Here is a 20,333-nt window from a genome sequence, read left to right on the forward strand (position 1 = left end):
CAGAATTCTGTTGCCGGATATAATTTTGTGCTCAGCTGGTCATACTTAGCATAGTGGCTAATTGTGCCAGGTCTGCCGGGTCTAAGCAAAAGTACAGCCCCATGTTGTGTACATACAGTGGCAAGAAAAAGTATGTGAACCCTTTGGAAATACCTGGATTTCTACATAAATTGGTTATAAAATTTGATCTGATCTTCATCTAGCTCACAACAATAGACAAACACACAAACATGTTTATGTTCTCATGTGGTGGGGCGGCAGGTAGCCTAGTGGTTAGAGCGTTGGTCTTGTAACTGAAAGATTGCAAAATCAAATCCCTGAGGTGACAAATTAAAAATCTGTTGTTCTACCCCTGAACAAGGCAGTTAAACCACTGTTCCTAGGCTGTCATGGAAAATAAGAATTTGTTCTTAACTGACTTGCCTAGTTAAATAAAGGTAAAAAACCAAGTTTTTATTGAACACACAGTGTAAACATTCACAGTACAGGGTGGAAAAAGTAAGTAACCCTTGGATTTAATAACTGGCTGACCCTCCTTTGGCAGCAATAACCTCAACCAAATCTTTTCTGTAGTTGCAGATCAGACCTGCACAACGGTCAGGAGGAATTTTGGTCCATTCCTCTTTACAAAACTATTTCAGTTCAGCAATATTATTGGGATGTCTGGTGTGTACTGCTCTCTTGAGGTCATGCCACAGCATCTCAATCAGGTTGAGGTCAGGACTGACTGGGCCACTCCAGAAGGCATATTTTCTTCTGTTGCAGCCATTCTGTTGTTGATTTACTTCTGTGTTTTGGGTCGTTGTCCTGTTGCATCAACCAACTTCTGTTGAGCTTCAACTGGTGTCTTGATAAACTTGGGAATTCATTTTTCCGTCGATGATTGCAAGCTGTCCAGGCCCTGAGGCAGCAAAGCAGCTCCAAACCATGATGCTCCCTCCACCATACTTTACAGTTGGGATGAGGTTTAGATGTTGGTGTGCTGTGCCTTTTTTTCTCCACAGATAGTGTTGTGTGTTCATTCCAAACAACTCAACTGTAGTTTCATCTGTCCACAGAATATTTTGCCAGTAGCGCTGTGGAACATCCAGGAGCACTTTTGCAAACTTCAGACATGCAACAATGTTTTTTTTGGACAGCAGTGGCTTCTTCTGTGGTGTCCTCCCATGAACACCATTCTTGTTTAGTGTTTTAAGTATATTAGACTCGTCAACAGATGTTAGCATGTTCCAGAGATTTCTGCAAGTCTTTAGCTGACACTCTAGGATTCTTCTTAACCTCATTGAGCATTCTGCACTGTGCTCTTGCAGTAATCTTTGCAGGACGGCCACTCCCAGCAACAGTGCTGAACTTTCTCCATTTATAGACAATTGGTCTTACCGTGGACTGATGAACATCAAGGCTTTTAGAGATACTTTGTAACCCTTTCCAGCTTTATGCAAGTCAACAATTCTTAATCTTATGAGATCTCTTTTGTTTGAGGCATGGTTCACATCAGGCAATGATTCTTGTGAATAGCAAACTCAAATTGTGTGAGTGTTTTTTATAGACCAAGGCAGCTCTAACCAACATCTCCAATCTTGTCTTATTGACTGGACTCCAGGTTAGCTGACTCCTGACTACAATTAGCTTTTGGAGAAGTCATTAGGCTAGGGGTTCACATAGTTATTCCAACCTACACTGTGAATCTTTAAATGATGCATTCAATATAGACAAGAAAAATGTAATAATTTGTAATTTGTATATTTAAGCACACTGTGTTTGTCAATTGTTGTGATCAGATCAAATGTGATGACCAATTTATGCAGAAATCCAGGTATTTCCAAAGGTTCACATACTTTTTCTTGCCACTATAGTCTACATTGGATAGACATAATGTGTGCTCAAATTAAGAATAGCTGAACACAAAACAGATAAAGGCTTTCAGGATGGACAGCTGTGATGCAGTCAAGCCAAAAGGTTTGAATGAACAGCTCTCTTTCTCTTCTTTTTTGTAAATACGTTTTTCTTTAAGTTTATTTCTCTTTCTTTTGTTATTATTGATGTGGAATGTGTGTAGGAATCTATAATACTTTTCATCACACTCAATTCGTGCAAATCTGTACAAAAAGTATGTCAGCAGATTTTGTGTGTTTTGCATTTTTCTGTGGCTTAATTAGTGTGAAAACACACACATTTGTGTGCGACTTAATTCACAGGAAAATACATTTTTTTGGGGGGGGCAAACTTCGGAACAATCTTTTGAAAGTTATTGGAGCAATGAATTTTGTGCAATGGTGTTCTACACTGCCTTTTTTTGTGTCCCACATACATGCATACATACATGCATGCATACAGTCGTGGCCAAAAGTTTTGAGAATGACACAAATATGAATTTCTACAAAGTTTGCCACTTCAGTGTCTTTAGATATTTTTGTCAGATGTTACTATGGAATACTGAAGTATAATTACAAGCATTACATAAATGTCAATGGCTTTTATTGACAATTACATGAAGTTGATGCAAAGAGTCAATATTTGCATTGTTGACCCTTCTTTTCAAGACCTCTGCAATCCGCCCTGGCATGCTATGCTGTCAATTAACTTCTGGGCCACATCCTGACTGACGGCAGCCCATTCTTGCATAATCAATGCTTGGAGTTTGTCAGAATTTGTGGGTTTTTGTTTGTCCACCTGCCTCTTGAGGATTGACCACAAGTTCTCAATGGGATTCAGATCTGGGGATTTTCCTGGCCATAGACCCAAAATATCAATGTTTTGTTCCCCGAGCCACTTAGTTATCACTTTTGCCTTCTGACAAGGTGCTCCATTATGCTGGAAAAGGCATTGTTCGTCACCAAACTGTTCCTGGATGGTTGGGAGAAGTTGCTCTCGGAGGTTGTGTTGGTACCATTCTTTATTCATGGCTGTGTTCTTAGGCAAAATTGTGAGTGAGCCCAGTCCCTTGGCTGAGAAGCAACCCCACACAAGAATGGTCTCAGGATGCTTTACTGTTGGCATAACACAGGACTGATGGTAGCTCTCACCTTGTCTTCTCCGGACAAGCTTTTTTCCAGATGCCCCAAACAATAGAAAAGGGGATTCATCAGAAAAAATGACTTTACCCCAGTCCTCAGCAGTCCAATCCCTGTACCTTTTGTAGAATATCAGTCTGTCCCTGATGTTTATCCTGGAGAGAAGTGGCTATTTGCTGCCCTTCTTGACACCAGGCCATCCTCAAAGTCTTCACCTCACTGTGCGTGCAGATGCACTCACACCTGCCTGCTGCCATTCCTGAGCAAGCTCTGTACTGGTGGTGCCCCGATCCCACAACTGAATCAACTTTAGGAGATGGTCCTGGCGCTTGCGGGACTTTCTTGGGCGCCCTGAAGCCTTCTTCTCATCAATTGAACCGCTCTCCTTGGTGTTCTTGATGATCCGATAAATGGTTGATTTAGGTGCAATCTTACTGGTGGCAATGTCCTTGCCTGTGAAGCCCTTTTTGTGCAAAGCAATGAGGGCACGTGTTTCCTTGCAGGTAACCATTGTTGACAGAGGAAGAACAATGATTCCAAGCACCACCATCCTTTTGAAGCTTCCAGTCTGTTATTCGAACTCAATCAGCATGACAGAGTGATCTCCAGCCTTGTCCTCGTCAACACTCACGCCTGTGTTAACGAGAGAATCACTGACATGATGTCAGCTGGTCCTTTTGTGGCAGGGCTGAAATGCAGTGGAAATGTTTTTGGGGGATTCAGTTCATTTGCATGGCAAAGAGGGACTTCGCAATTAATTGCAATTCATCTGATCACTCTTCATAACATTCTGGAGTATATGCAAATTGCCATCATACAAACTGAGGCAGCAGACTTTGTGAAAATTAATACTTGTGTCATTCTCAAAACTTTTGGCCATGACATTTTTTACATTTTACATTTTAGTCATTTAGCAGACGCTCTTATCCAGAGCGACTTACAGTAGTGAATGCATACATTTCATAAAACATTTTCTCCGTACGACTGTACATAAAAATAAAGAATTTACATTTACTTTGAATTAAATGTCATTACATCCCAGACATGCTTAGTTTATCCTCAGCCATTTCTTTTCGCAGTTGCTCCATGTGATTTTGTGAAGGTTCTAAAGTTTTGTGCAACTTCCTTGGCCATCTACACCAAAAAATAAAATAGAGTTTTTGACCTAATTGTCACATAACAGCTAACCATTCATTATTGAAAATATAACTATCAAATTTGCATGCTGCATGGTGTGAGTTATTTCCCCTCCTTTCCACTTTATGTCCACCCAGTTGTCTTTTCCATGGCAGGATCTTCTCATTTTGAAGTATTTTCTTTTTTATGTAAACATAATGAAATTCTGATTAGTTATAGGCAAATGAATACACAGGCCAAAACTGTATGTTGTTTTCCTTATCACTATAATCTAGTAGAGGTCATTTCCTTTATGCCCCAATCTACACACAGCCTAAATAATAGGCACTGAACCATTTACAAGAGAATAATAAAAGTAGCATGTAGGACAGACATAAGACATTCCCACATACAGTATATACATACATAGAGGCATTTTTCAGCTATGATTTTACCACTCAGAATCCAGAATGGATATGACAATGGGGCCAGCACAGGACGTGATACACTCTTACAACAATCTACTTTTTGATCTTCTTGACTTCTTATCTGGTAAACTGCTACTTTGTGTCAAGAAAAGAAAAGGGGCTGGTTAAGATTAAAAACTATTGCCCTGTGTCCCCATTCATAGGGGCATGAGAGACTAGTCAGTGGTACAATTGAGTTGGCACTTTATTGGCCCAAACACCCACAGAACCACAAGGTTAAGGTTAATCATGGACAGTAATTAGTAATGTATTTTTTTTGTTGCATTGACGCATTGTGTCTTTTAACTGTCCAAGATTAGGATCCAAAGTGTTGGAGAATATTTTCTCCCATAAATACAGTTGAAGTAGGAAGTTTACATACACTTAGGTTGGAGTCATTAAAACTCATGTTTCAACCACTCCACAAATTTCTTGTTAACAAACTATAGTTTTGGCAAGTCGGTAAGGACATCTATTTTGTGCATGACACAAGTCATTTTTCCAACAACTGTTTACAGACAGATTATTTCACTTATAATTCACTGTATCACAATTCCAATGGGTCAGAGGTTTACATACACTAAGTTGACTGTGCCTTTAAACAGCTTGGGAAATTCCAGAAAATGATGTCATGGCTTTAGAAGCTTCTGATAGGCTAATTGACATAATTTGAGTCAATTGGAGGTGTACATGTGGATGTATTTCAAAGCCTACCTTCAAACTCAGTGCCTCTTTGCTTGACATCAGGGGAAAATCAAAAGAAATCAGCCAAGACCTCAGAAAACAAATTGCAGACCTCCACAAGTCTGGTTCATTCTTGGGAGAATTTTCCTTACGCCTGAAGGTACCACGTTCATCTGTACAAACAATAGTACGCAAGTATAAACACCATGGGACCACGCAGCCGTCATACCTCTCAGGAAGGAAATGCGGTCTGTCTCCTAGAGATGAACGTACTTTGGTGCGAAAAGTGCAAATCAATCCCAGAACAACAGCAAAGGACCTTGTGAAGATGCTGCAGGAAACAGGTACAAATGTATCTATATCCACAGTAAAACGAGTCCTATATCGACATAACCTGAAAGGCCGCACAGCAAGGAAGAAGCCACTGCTCCAAAACCGCCATAAAAAATCCAGACTACGGTTTGCAACTGCACATGGGGACAAAGATCGTACTTTTTGGAGAAATGTCCTCTGGTCTGATGAAACAAAAATGGAACTGTTTAGCCATAATGACCATGGTTATGTTTGGAGGAAAAAGGGGGAGGCTTGCAAGCCGAAGAACACCATACCAACCGTGAAGCATGGGGGTGGCAGCATCATGTTGTGGGTGCTGCTTTGCTGCAGGAGGGACTGGTGCACTTCACAAAACAGATGGCATCCTGAGGAAGGAAAATTGTGGATATATTGAAGCAACATCTCAAGACATCAGTCAAGAAGTTAAAACTTGGGTCTTGGGTCAAATGGGTCTTCCAAATGGACAATGACCTCAAGCATGCTTCCAAAGTTGTGGCAAAATGGCTTAAGAACAAAGTCAATGTATTGGTGTGGCCATCACAAAGCCCTGACCTCAATCCTATAGAAAATGTGTGGGCAGAACTGCAAAAGTGTGTGCGAGCAAGGAGGCCTACAAACCTGATTCAGTTACACCAGCTCTGTCAGGAGGAATGGGCCAAAATTCACCAACTTATTGTGGGAAGCTTGTGGAAGGCTACCTGAAACGTTTGACCCAAGTTAAACAATTTAAAAGCAATGCTACCAAATACTAATTGAGTGTATGTAAACTTCTGACCCACTGGGAATGTGATGAAAGAAATAAAAGCCGAAATAAATCATTCTCTCTACTATTATTCTGACATTTCACATTCTTAAAATAAAGTGGTGATCCTAACTGACCTAAGACAGGGAATTTTTACTAGGATTAAATGTCAGGAATTGTGAAAAACTGAGTTTAAATGTATTTGGCTATGGTGTATGTGAACTTCCGTCTTCAACCGTACAAAGGAGGATGTCTGTCGTCATATCTCTGGCACTTTAATCAGACTGCCAGACTGTAAAAACTTTATGATGGGGCCCGTTCCCATTGACTAAGCACCACGGAGAACAATCAGGAGAGAATACATACAGGTCAAGAGTGCCAATTGAAAGTCAAGGGGCGTGTCTGTGTCTTTTGGATTAGACTCTCTTTACAGAGAACCCCTGTGGTTCAAGTCAAGAGCTACCCTTCCCCTTCCAGTCTGCTCTGCGCATGTCTGAAAGTGACAGAGCCAGCAGCCAAGAGAGGTTTTCATTATTATACTTACGAATTTAAAATGCTAATATGCATTAGATCCAGTACAATGGAATAACTATAGTCAACTGACTATATAAGGGTAGTCAGTGGACATTCTGAACCTTCTTTGAGTCCAGTAGGTGACATGACCAAGGAGCTATTGAAATTAGAAAGTTTACAAATTTAATGTAAAAACGTGTGAGATTAAAATGGACAATCTAAAGGGAGTGCAATATAGAAGGGTAGTCAGTGGACATTCTTCCCCCTCCAAAGATAGACAGTGCAACACAGAAGGCCTAAACAAAGAGAATCATGCCTTTCAAACCTAGCTAATTATCAACTTGGCAGCAGATAGTTGACTATACTTGGCCGATTGACTAGACTGGAGGATGGGGATGGAAGACCATGGTGCTTGCCTACGGAGCTGTGAGGGGAACGGCACCTCCGTACCTTCAGGCTCTGATCAGGCCCTAGACCCAAACAAGGGCACTGCGTTCATCCACCTCTGGCCTGCTCGCCTCCCTACCTCTGAGGAAGCACAGTTCCCGCTCAGCCCAGTCAAAACTGTTCGCTGCTCTGGCACCCCAATGGTGGAACAAGCTCCCTCACGACGCCAGGACAGCGGAGTCAATCACCACCTTCCGGAGACACCTGACACCCCACCTCTTTAAGGAATACCTAGGATAGGATAAAGTAATCCTTCTAACCCCCCCCCCCCTTAAAAGATTTAGATGCACTATTGTAAAGTGGTTGTTCCACTGGATATCATAAGGTGAATCCACCAATTTGGATGAGGATGGGGGCTGGTTGGTGAGGGATTAGGCCTTGGAGGATAAGACCCTTCAGACTTTTATGACTCTTGGAACTCTTCAAAGCGGAAGCTACGCACAACCTTTGATAAACAAACACTTCCTTAGATAGATAAATGTCTGTTCTTTTTGTAACGATGGATCTGTTGAAACAAAAGCTCACGCCTTGCTTTTCTGTGGGTTATACAACGACATTAGGGATTATCTGTTTCAGCAACTGTCCCGCCTTAATGAAAATGTTAACGTTCTAGATTCAAATAATAATTGGTGTGAAATCTTAGCAGATAGCAATAATGTAAATGCCTGTGCCAAAACCTGCCACCTTATCATTCAGCGGAGACGTTTTTTTTTTTATAAGTGCCTAAATGTCATTTTATCTACTGTACTTTATTTTTGATTATGCATACATGTGTACAGATGACGTAATGTATAATAACTTATATAGATTATGCAATGTATTATAGATTACTCGTATAATAACACTAGGGTCTGTCCTGCAGCCAGTCAGAGCCATATGGGGAGCATCATCTAGTTACAATTCTCTGCCTAAACTACTGAAATATCACGCCATATCTTTTTCTGCTTGTTATCCATTCCTAGTACACCACCATACATTCCTCCATGATTGCTGTGTACTGTAAATTGTGCATTTCTCTCTGGCAAAGTAATCGTTCTCAAGCTGATGAAGTGAAAGATGTTGCTTGTACTCCGAGTGATGTGAGAGCTGCAGGTCTTAACTGTGCGTGAGCATTTGTCCAAATCGGATCTCTGTTTTGGAGAAAACCAGCCTATTCTTATAAAGTTTAAGAAACATTTCAATTTGTTTAGCAGCTTTTTGACTCATAACTTGAATCGTGCCATTCCGGACATTTTAACGGCAGAATGAAGCAGCTTTTCACAATGAATGGAAACACTCAGGAAGTGGATACTTTATTACCCAGCGTCCCCATCACGTGTGTATATGGAAACGATATTTGATTATTTGCCACAATTCCACCAAAAACATCAGCATAGGGATCATCTACCTAGTGTTCTTGAGTGGATGGCCGAGTGGCCAGAACATAATTACAACTAATTTGTAGACTGCAAACTGGACAAGTAGCCCAAATATATATATTTGACTAAAACATAATACTTTCAAAACCTTGCTTACATATATCGCTCTATAATATGTGGGAATACTTTGGAACAGATTTACAAAATGAAAATCACTTGGAGCGGATTTGCTGGTGTTTTTACAGTATTTTATGCCCATCAATCTGTTGTTTGTTATAAACATTCAGGAGGATGTACTTTTCTATAAAGAGCTGTAACGCAAATCTGCTGCTGGGTTCTCAACGGTCACCTACGGGTGGTCGTTGACCAACTCCATTATTCAAATAATGAATTGATATAAAATAAAGATGATTGTTTGAAGAACTGACTGTCTCTCTCACTTCGTTAGAATTTCCACGACACATGGTCAAATTGCTGCAAGGAAACCACTACTAAAGGACACCAAAGAAGAGACCTGCTTGGGCTAAGAAACACAAGCAATGGACATTAGATCGGTGGAAATCTATTCTTTGGTCTGATGAGTCCGAATTTCAGATTTTTGGTTCCAACCGCCGTGTCTTTGTGAGACGCAGAGTAGGTGAATGGATGATCTCCACATGTGTGGTTCCCACTGTGAAGCATGGAGGAGGAGGTGTGATGGTGTGGGGGTGCTTTGCTGGTGACACTGTCAGTGATTTATTTAGAATTCAAGGCACACTTAACAAGCATGGCTACCACAGCATTCTGCAGCGATACTCCATCCCATCTGGTTTGGGCTTAGTGAGACTATCATTTGTTTTTCAACAGGACATTGACCTAGCACACCTCCAGTCTGTGTAAGGGCTATTTGATCAAGAAGGAGTGATGGAGTGCTGCATCAGATGACCTGGGCTCCACAATCACCCGACCTCAACCCAGTTGAGATGGTTTGGGATGAGTTGGACCGTAGAGTGAAGGAAAAGCTGCCAACAAGTGCTCAGCATATGTGGGAACAACTTCAAGACTGTTGGAAAAGCATTCCAGGTGCATTCCTCTTGAAGCTGGTTGAGAGAATGCCAAGAGTGTGCAAAGCTGTCATCAAGGCAAAGGGTGGCTACTTTCAAGAATCTCAAATATAAAATATGTTTTGATTTAACACTTTTTGGCTTACTGTAACGCTGGGACGTCGTGGGTGTGGAGTCAGGCGCAGGAAACAGAAGCGTTTAGTACAGTGCTTTTTATTACGCACTACCAAAAGAGTATTCGCCCAACACAACAGGGCGTATCAAAATACAAAGTCCCAAAAAACACGATCCACTACACAACACACAGTGTAAATGAATGAAACAAGCCCGCACACAGAACAGGTGGGGAGACGGGCTTAAATAGCTCAAATAATGGCATAACCAACAGAAAAGGAAAAAGGGATCAGTGGCAGCTAGTTGGCCGGTGACGACGACCGCCGAGCGCCACCCGAACAGGGAGAGGAGTCACCCTCGGCAGGAGTCGTGACACTTACAACATGATTCCCTATGTGTTCTTTCATAGTTTTGATGTCTTCACTATTATTCTACAATGTAGAACATAGTAACAATAAAGAAAAACCTTTGAATGAGTAGATGTGTTCAAACTTTTGACTGGTACTGTATATAATTTTTCAAGTCCTCGTTGAAAAGTACTTATGATCTCAGAATAAAATGATGTATCATGCATGGAATTTCAGACTTTGGACACTACATGTAATACGTTGGACACTACATGCAATACGTTGGACACTACATGCAATACGTTGGACACTACATGCAATACGTTGGACACTACATGCAATACGTTGGACACTACATGTAATATGTTGGACACTACATGCAATACGTTGGACAATACATGCAATACGTTGGACACTACATGCAATACGTTGGACACTACATGTAATATGTTGGACACTACATGCAATACGTTGGACACTACATGCAATACGTTGGACACTACATGCAATACGTTGGACACTACATGTAAAACGTTGGACACTGCATGCAATACGTTGGACACTACATGCAATACGTTGGACACTACATGCAATACGTCGGACACTACATGCAATACGTCGGACACTACATGCAATACGTTGTATTGTAGATTTGGAGTTTTATTCATAAACTTTGTCTACCAAATTTGACCAGTAGCCATTGAGCCATTGAGTTGCTGAAAATAATTTCTTGCTATTTGCTGAGCCCACTTCTGTGTTTGTGTGCTGCTTCAGAGCTGTTACTGTCTGTCTTGTTTGGCACACAACGTTTTCATCTCAGTGTATTTTGTTCTGTGAAAGTATAAAAGTTGAGACAGTAATGACATCCCTATTTATTGAGCACGCTGTCTTGCTGCCTTCCTCTAGAGATGTACTGGTGTGTATCCCACCCATGACATTAGAGGGCCGCAGTGTGGCCGTGTGATGAACTGCACTACAGTCCTGATTGATTCCGAGAATCCTGTCTGTTTGCATTCTTATTTTTTATATGATTTACAGTAATGTTCATCATTTGCTAATGTTTTTATTTCCATTGTATTGTCATTTAGTTATAAACAGTAATTGTGGATTACCAATAATAGACTACTGTTCTTACTTACTATCTTATATGAAAGTATGTGGACACCTCTTCAAATAAGTGGATTCAGCTATTTCAGCCACACCGTTGCTGACAGGAGTATAAAATAGAGCGCACAGCCATGCAATCTCCAAAGACAAACATTGGCAGTAGAATGGCCTTACTGAAGAGCTCACTGACTTTCAACGTGGCACCGTCATAGAATGCCACCTATCCAACAAGTCAGTTCATCAAATTTCTGCCCTGCTGGAGCTTCCCCGGTCAACTGTAAATGCTGCTATTGTGAAGTGGAAAATGTCTAGGAGGAGCAGCTGCTCAGCCGCAAAGTGGTAGGCCACGCATGCTAATAGAACGGGACCGCCAAGTGCTGACAATTGTCTGTCCTCGGTTGCAAAACTCACTACCGAATTCCATACTGCCTCTGGAAGCAACATCAGCACAAGAACTGTTCATTGGGAGATTCATGAAATGGGTTTTCATGGCCGAGCAGCCACACAGATAACCATGCTCTATGCCGAATGTCGGCTAGAGTGGTGTAAAGCTCGCCGCCATTGGACTCTGGAGCAGTGAAAACGCTTTCTCTGGGGAGATGAATCACACTTCACAATCTGGCAGTCCGACGGACAAATCTATGTTGGTGTCTGCCAGGAGAACGCAACCTGCCCAAATGCATAGTACCAACTGTAAAGTTTGGTGGAGGAAGAATAATGGTCTGGGGCTGTTTTTCATGGTTTGGGCTAGGCTCCTTTGTTCCAGTGAAGGGAAATTTTAACACTGCAGCATACGTGACATTCTAGACTATTCCGTGCTTCCAACTTTGTGGCAACAGTTTGGGGAAGGCCCTTTCCTCTTTCAGCATGACAATGCCCTGTGCACAAAGCGAGATCCATACAGAAATGGTTTGTCGACATCGATGTGGAAGAACTTGACTGGCCTGCACAGAGCCCTGATCTCAACCCCATCAAAGACCTTTGGGATGAATTGAAACGCTGACTATGAGCCACGCTTAATCGCTCAACATCAGTGCCCGACCTCACTAATGCTCTTGTGGCTGAATGGAAGCAAGCCCCGCAGCAATGTTCCAACATCTGGTGGAAAGCCTTCCCAGAAGAGTGGAGGCTGTTATTGCAGCAAGGGGTGGGACCAACTTCATATTAACGCCCACGATTTTGGAATGAGATGTTCAACGAACAGCTGTCAACATACTTTTGGTCAAATCAAATCAAATCAAATCTAATTGTATTTGTCACATACACATGGTTAGCAGATGTTAATGCGAGTGTAGCGAAATGCTTGTGCTTCTAGTTCCGACCATGCAGTAATATCTAACAAGTAAAGGAATGAATAAGAATATGTACATAAAAATATATGAATGAGTGATGGCCGAACGGCATAGGCAAGATGCAGTAGATGCTATAGAGTACAGTATATACATATGAGATGAGTAATGTAGGGGATGTAAACATTATATAAAGTGGCATTGTTTAAAGTGGCTAGATATGTATTTATTACATCAATTTTTTTCATTATTAAAGTGGCTAGAGATGAGTCAGTATGTTGGCAGCATCCACTCAATGTTAGTGATGGCTGTTTAACAGTCTGATGGCCTTGAGATAGAAGCTGTTTTTCAGTCTCTCGGTCCCTGCTTTGATGCACCTGTACTGACCTCGCCTTCTGGATGATAGCGGGGTGAACAGGTAGTGGCTTGGGTGGTTGTTGTCCTTGATGATCTTTTTGGCCTTCCTGTGACATCGGGTGGTGTAGGTGTCCTGGAGGGCAGGTAGTTTGCCCCTGGTGATGCGTTGTGCAGACCTCACTACCCTCTGGAGAGCCTTACGGTTGTTGCCATACCAGGCGGTGATACAGCCCGACAGGATGCTCTCGATTGTGCATTTGTAAACGTTTGTGAGTGTTTTTGGTGACAAGCCGAATTTCTTCAGCCTCCTGAGGTTGAAGAGGTCCTGCTGCGCCTTCTTCACCACGCTGTCTGTGTGGGTGCACCATTTCAGTTTGTCCGTGATGTGTACGCCGAGGAACTTAAAACTTTCCACCTTCTCCACTACTGTCCCGTCGATGTGGATGGGGGGGTGCTCCCTCTGCTGTTTCCTGAAGTCCACGATCATCTCCTTTGTTTTGTTGACATTGAGTGTGAGGTTATTTTCCTGACACCACACTCCGAGGGCCCTCACCTCCTCCCTGTAGGCCGTCTCGTCATTGTTATTAATCAAGCCTACCACTGTAGTGTCGTCTGCAAACTTGATGATTGAGTTGGAGGCGTGCATGGCCACGCAGTCATGGGTGAACAGGGAGTATAGGAGAGGGCTAAGAATGCACCCTTGTGGGGCCCCAGTGTTGAGGATCAGCGGGGTGGAGATGTTGTTACCTACCCTCACAGCCCGTCAGGAAGTCCAGGACCCAGTTGCACAGGGCGGGGTCGAGACCCAGGGTCTCGAACTTAATGACGAGTTTGGAGGGTACTATGGTGTTAAATGCTGAGCTGTAGTCGATGAACAGCATTCTTACATAGGTATTCCTCTTGTCCAGATGGGTTAGGGCAGTGTGCAGTGTGATTGCGATTACGTCGTCTGTGGACCTATTGGGGCGGTAAGCAAATTGGAGTGGGTCTAGGGTGTCAGGTAGGGAGGAGATGATATGGTCCTTGACTAGTCTCTCAAAGCACTTCATGATGACGGAAGTGAGTGCTACGGGGCGATAGTCATTTAGCTCAGTTACCTTTGCTTTCTTGGGAACAGGAACAATGGTGGCCCTCTTGAAGCATGTGGGAACAGCAGACTGGGATAAGGATTGATTGAATATGTCCGTAAACACACCAGCCAGCTGGTCTGCGCATGCTACCTTTAAAGCATGTATGTCATGCATTGGGGTGCACGGTCGTTAAGTGATGTAAAAATCAATTCTAAAACTCACAGACAACCAATGCAGAGGATTTAATACTGGTGTATTGTGTGCTCTCCATCTGGTCTTGGTCAGTGCCCGTGCTGCTGCATTCTGTATGTTTTGCAGTTGACCAATGGCTTTCTTTGTTAGTGGGGTTAAAATCCTTTAAAGTTGTGTATTGGCTGCATAGCCGTGCTTTCTGCCAAGGGGTAACATATATAAACTGAAAAGAACCGGACCCAATATTGAACTTTGTGAAACACCACACGTGGTATCTATTTTCTCTGAGTTACAAAAATCTCTTGACCAGTTTAATAGGTCCTAAACCAGTTAAGAACTGGACTGGAGAAGTTTGTCCAGAAGGACATCATGGTCAACAGTATCAAATGCTGCACTCAAATCTAAGACAAGGACAGAGAGCTTTTTGACATCTGTGTTGATCCTAAGATATGCCACTTTAACAAAGGCATCTCTGTGCTATGGTGGGCACAAAATCCAGATTAGAATTTCAAAAAAATACAATTGGCACTTAAAGATTATTTAGCTGTTTGAAAACCAATTTCTCCAGAATCGAGAAGGCAGGTAGAAGACTTAAGTTGTGATATTATTATTAAGTATTATTTTTATCCAACCAGTTTGTAGTAACAAGCTTGATGTCGTCATTGCGTGCTAGGAATATGGGACCAAATAGTAAACGTTTGACTACTTTCATAGACTATAAGTGAATTTGTCCAAATACTGACTTCTTCAAATGGAGGGACTAGATACATAAAGTGGAGGAGAACCCGGGGCGTAAGTAACACTTATTTACTCAGAGATTGATAGAGCTAAAGCCGCCATATTTTATTATAAACAACTTATACATGTCCTCTACCATTAGCAACTGTAATTTCATTTCTAGGTTAAAGGACTTCAAATGAAATAGACCGAGAACAGAACTACTGCAACGTTACTTTTGTACCTGTTTTGGGCCAAAGTAACACAGGCTTGGGTTGGAAGTCTGGCGAGAAGTGCACAGTATCTGTTACTTCTGTGCCCTACCAATGTTACTTCCGCCCCACCCCTCTCTCCTGTACCTTCTCCTTGGTTAGCATCCAAGAGTAGCTATCAATATATTTTAAACCTATGCTGTAATTTAGTCACTAGATGGATTAAGAAAATAACATATGTTTAGAACCTTAAAAAAATGAACACAACTTTTTTTTTAAAGAAAATAACATGTTAAGAACCTTAAAAAAATGAGCACAACTTTTTTTTTTACTTTCCCTCACTCAAAACAACTTTTGTTGATAACTTGTTGAAATGTTGCAGCGAGCAGATTTTTTGCAGGGAGGTCGTCTTTCGCAGTAGACACTTGCGTGTGTCATTAAATCATTCCAGTGTCTGTATTATTTGAGAAAATGGCCGTGTTACTTCTGAATGCGTTACTTTTTGTCATAGATGGTATACAGCTACAGACAGAATTTACTTTTCATAGTAGGAGAGGAGAACTTACGCAGCGGGTTAGGATACTTAATGTAGCAGGTTAGGATAATTAGGTTAAGGTTAAAACAATGGTTAGGTTTAGGGTTAGTTAAAATGCTCAAATGTATGCCTCACTTCCGTCTGTAGCTGTATACCATGTAGCCGCAATCCGGTTCTTCCCTGCTTTTATTTCTTAACGGGAAAACCGATATGTATGAAAATACCCTCAGATAAAAGGTGACATTTTGTGCTGTCGCCTCATATGAAACATTTGATCTCAAATCCAAAGTGCTGGAGCATAGCGCCAAATTTAAACATTTAGCTTCACTGTCCAAATAAATACGGAGGGAAGTGTAGTGATTTCTTTATTGAGAGAATGGGTTGGTAGTGTATGACCTGTGATGTAGTAAAATGGGTTATTATTGAAACTATAATTCCTAAATTAAGAAATGAAGCAGATTTCAATAATCAGACACAAAACAAACATGCTAAGGGATGTATGATTGGAAACTAATTTCTGTCAAAATTAATAGACAACAAATTACAATAGAGACCACAGGACCAGTTTACAAGTTTTAATGATGTTCTAGATTACTACTGTCTGTCTTTGCATGTCAACAACATTGGTCTTGGCACAAATGCAAATGACTTAAACAGAAGGTTTGTCTGGTTCCAATTCTTGGTGAACTGGTTTTGGCTTCTTGTAAGCCTATGGAGCTGTTGATTCGGTCCAAGATGGTCAGGTTGTTGAAAAAGAGATGCTTTATTGGCCGAGTGCCTTGGTCTGGTCCATCACTTTGCGGAAGAGGTCTTCCATCTGAGCCTGGACGTTGTCGACCAGAGGCTTGAGCTGAGCCTGCATGTTCTCAGCCAGGGGCTTCAGCTGGGCCTGCATGTTATCGGCCAGTGGTGCCAGCTTGGCCTGGATCTGCTGCAGCTGGGCCTTCCCATCCTCTAAGAAGGTCCTGTTCGGAAAGGAGTGGGTGATTAGTGGTCTGAACACAATAGGTAGTGCCAAAAATATTATTGAAAAATAGGATCAAAACACATTGCTTATTAATGCTTTTGCAGGCCATTGGCCTTTTTTCATCAAATTTTTGGGTATATAATTTTTGATCCTACATCCATTATTTTGCATTGTTTTTGGCTGCTCCATTCATTGTTTCTTTATTGTAAATTATAAGGCAATAGAATGAGGATGACTTGTGTTTTTTCTTCAAATTTTTATTTAGGACTTGGTTGGAAGGGCTGGTTCTTCAAAAGTGTATCAAATAATGTAATAGTTTAAAAAAAAAGTGTATCAAATATTTTTAATAGTTAAAAAAATGTCACTCACTCTGACTGGATCTTCTGCACCAGTTCCTGAGTGGTGGAGGTCAGCTGAGCTGACAGATCCTGGAAGTACTGTGCCAGTTTCTCAACCTCGGGGGACTGTGCTGCTTGGCTTCCTAGGGGTAGCCAGAGGGTAACGTCATTAACAGAGGCCCACATTGTACACAAACCATTTATGCCCATATAGCATACAACAACACATACAAGACCTTCTACACATACAGCCGTTAAAAATAAATCCACCAACTCTGGAATATAACATTTTCATATCAAGCATATCTCTCACTATTATTATATTATATATTGCACATATGTGAAATGCAGTTATAGAACCACATACAGAATGAAATATTTGTGAAAAATACATGTAATTTTAGCAGCGATTGTGTATTTAATTCCGAATGCTGCCACAGGGGAGAAACTGACGAACAGAGTGCACCTTTCAGATATGAAGAACTTTCTCTTACCATGTGCCAGAGCAAGCATGACAACCAGGGCGGCAAGAGAGAACTTCATGGCTGCTGAGTAGGGCACCTAAGGAGAGAAGAGAGTGGTAGAATTCGCTTGTCCCCATTGGTCTGTGGAGGTGTGGTTTGATCACTGGATGGCAGTGGTGTAAATTAACTAAGTAAAATTACTTTGAAGTACTACTTAAGTCATTTTTTGCTGTATCTGTACTTTACTTTACTATTTATATTTTTGCCTACTTTTGCTTTTACTCCACTACATTCCTAAAGAAAATAGGTATTTTTTAATCCCATACATTTTTCTTGACACACCAAAGTACTTGCTACATTTTGAATGCTCAGGCAGGACAGCAATATGGACCAATTCACGGACCTATCAATTTAACGCGTTGTCATCACTAGTGCCTCTGATCAGGCGGGCTCACTAAAGATGTGCTGCGTTTGTAAATTATGTCTGAGTGTGGGAGTGTGCCCCTGGCTATCCTTAAATTAAAAAAACAATAACATTGTGCAGTCTGGTTTGATTAATATAAGGAATTTTATGTAGGCCTGTAAGCATTTACTTTTTACTTTTACTCAAATATGACAAAATAATATTTTTCCACCACTATACTTAAGTACATTTAAAGCCCGATACTTCTAAACTTTTACTCAAGGTTCTTCTTCTACTGGGTGGCTTTCACTTTTAATTTACTCATTTTCTATTAAGGTTTCTTTCCTTTTACTCAAGTATGACAATTGAGTACTTTTTCCACCACTGCCGGATGGTAGGATGGCCATCTCTAAAGCATTTAGTAGTTTCAAGGTTTTTCTCTTGGGATAACAAATAAGTGCACTTGGTGGCAGGTTTGAGATCAGTTCAATTTAACTCAGTTAATTCAAGAAGATTTCAAATCAGGAAGATTTCAAATCATAATAAATGGTCTGAATGGTAATGTAATGTCCATTACCCCGACTCCCTAGGAAATTGCATGTTCTGCCTGTCTGAGCAAATTTGGAATTGAATTAGACATGGACTCTGTTATGATTTTCATCTTCATTTGCCTTTCTGAATTCCCTGAGAAGAATCATCTTGATTCACATCGACAGTTTACCTCTTGGAAAAACAGCAATGAAACATCTATCAAGCACTCTAAAGATCACTCTCAAACTACTGCTTATAGCAATACTGTTTAAATGTGCAGCTTACAATGTGGTTGGGAAGGAATGTCCCTCTATAATTGAATGCCCATTTTTACAGATACCTGACTCACTACAAAACAACATATTGCACGAAAAACTAACTTTTTACTGCATCAAGCATAAGAGTTCCTTGGCAGAGAAAGAAAGGGGACCACTCACCTGAGTTGCAGGACAGTTTAAATCGGATGGTATCTTTCGTTGGGCCTCCCAAACGTCTTATAGTCCTTCAGAAATGATACGGCCCACCTCAGACGCAGACCCATTGGCAGCGTAGGTTGAAGTACAGGACTATCATTGGATGTTTGTGCTAGCATGTGACTGCAGGCTGACCCTTGCTGCTCAGCTTGCCACCAAGGCAATCCACTCTAAAGTCCAAGAGTTCCCCTCCTGCGTAGGAGTGCTGATTGCTCAAACGCAGTAGGTGTCTTATCAAAGCATCTGATTAAAGAAAACATACACAGGACATTTCATCACAAGAAACAACAAAACAGAGAGAATGACAACCAAGCTGTTAAAACACAACAAGAATTGCAAAAGTACAGAAACATGGCAGCCACAGTACTGTCCAGGGGTCAGCCTGAAGATGACTCAGTTCAGCTGTTTCTGACTTTCTGTGTGAATCACATGTTAACTGTTTATGTTTGCTGTTCTATTTCGTGTGTGTATTTGTTTAAAACAGGTCATCTATGAATACACAGATTAATTTTCTAAATGTTCCCATGTTGAATAAATCAAAGTTAATCGATCAATATTACTTAGTTCCAAACCATGGAATATATTAGTCAATTTCCATGACATAAGAAATAAAACAAAGTGTATTGAAATGGTGTGCAGCATGAGATGAGATATAGAAAGTTTGTTACCTTCTATCGAATATGAAGGATGGCATTTGGGGATGACTGGAGAAAATGTACCCACAATACAGACTTTGCAGGGTAAAATATGACCTATGACCTAACTGCAACATTACTGAATAAAAGGCCCAGAAACTTATGTTCTGTACGGATATACAATATATACTTATACATAATATTGTGTACTCAATATTTGTCTCGTTTTACACTGGGTGAGGATTGTCATAATTGGGTACAAATATTGAGTGTGACACCATCAGGAATTTAAACTGAAACTACATGTAGTTTTTTTTACAATATACATATGTATAACTATACATTTTATATTAGTATACATTGATTATAACAAACATTAGGAACACCTTTCTAATATTGAGTTTCACCTGGATTCACCTAGTCAGCCAATGCCATGGAAAGAGCAGGTGTTCTTAATGTTTGTTATTCATAAATATTGCAGATTGAAAGATTAGGTCAGGATTCTCTAGTTATCAAGGGAGGAATTTCTCCACAAACATTTCTAAGTAACATTTGTAGGGAAATAACTTTTGCAGTGCTATGTTCATTCATATACATTCCATGCACAACATCATCAGAGGCTATCACTGGGAGAAGATTAACATGACAAAGCAACCAGTTAGCTGAGCAATTTACACACAAACACTCCCTGCATCCCTCATCGAAAGGCAGATGAAATCAATGTCTCAAAAGATTAGCTGCGTTTGCATGTAACCTGGGCCCAAATGTGTCCAGCGTCTTACAGTAAGAGTGCTGATTTACCTTGGGTTAATCACAGACGGTGTTAATTCGTACAATGCCCTCAAGCCCATGTCCTTCCCTTTCA

The 20,333-nt window shown here is 41.0% G+C and overlaps 1 protein-coding gene across 1 annotated transcript; it reads right to left on the reverse strand.

Annotated features, from left to right (window-relative positions):
* Positions 1-16,218: 16,218 nt before the first annotated feature.
* Positions 16,219-19,009, reverse strand: LOC106570190 (type-4 ice-structuring protein). Its single transcript, XM_014142237.2, has 4 exons — positions 18,798-19,009; positions 17,457-17,523; positions 16,994-17,105; positions 16,219-16,622 (listed from the first exon to the last, which is right to left on the reverse strand). Exons 2-4 carry the CDS (start codon positions 17,503-17,505, stop codon positions 16,421-16,423), a joined length of 363 nt encoding a protein of 120 aa, XP_013997712.1. The 5' UTR covers positions 17,506-17,523; positions 18,798-19,009; the 3' UTR covers positions 16,219-16,420.
* Positions 19,010-20,333: the final 1,324 nt, after the last annotated feature.

This window comes from Salmo salar, chromosome ssa14 (assembly GCF_905237065.1).
Source record: "Salmo salar chromosome ssa14, Ssal_v3.1, whole genome shotgun sequence".
Classification (NCBI taxonomy): domain Eukaryota; kingdom Metazoa; phylum Chordata; class Actinopteri; order Salmoniformes; family Salmonidae; genus Salmo; species Salmo salar.

What these genes read in the sequence shown, in the direction of transcription:
- LOC106570190 (XM_014142237.2), bottom strand. Translation starts at nt 17,505, where the DNA reads ATGAAGTTCTCTCTTGCCGCCCTGGTTGTCATGCTTGCTCTGGCACAT. An exon ending in CATGCTTGCTCTGGCACATG is followed by an intron (nt 17,106 to 17,456) that starts GTAAGAGAAAGT and finishes GGCTACCCCTAG; the next exon opens with GAAGCCAAGCAGCACAGTCC. An exon ending in GTGCAGAAGATCCAGTCAGA is followed by an intron (nt 16,623 to 16,993) that starts GTGAGTGACATT and finishes CTTTCCGAACAG; the next exon opens with GACCTTCTTAGAGGATGGGA.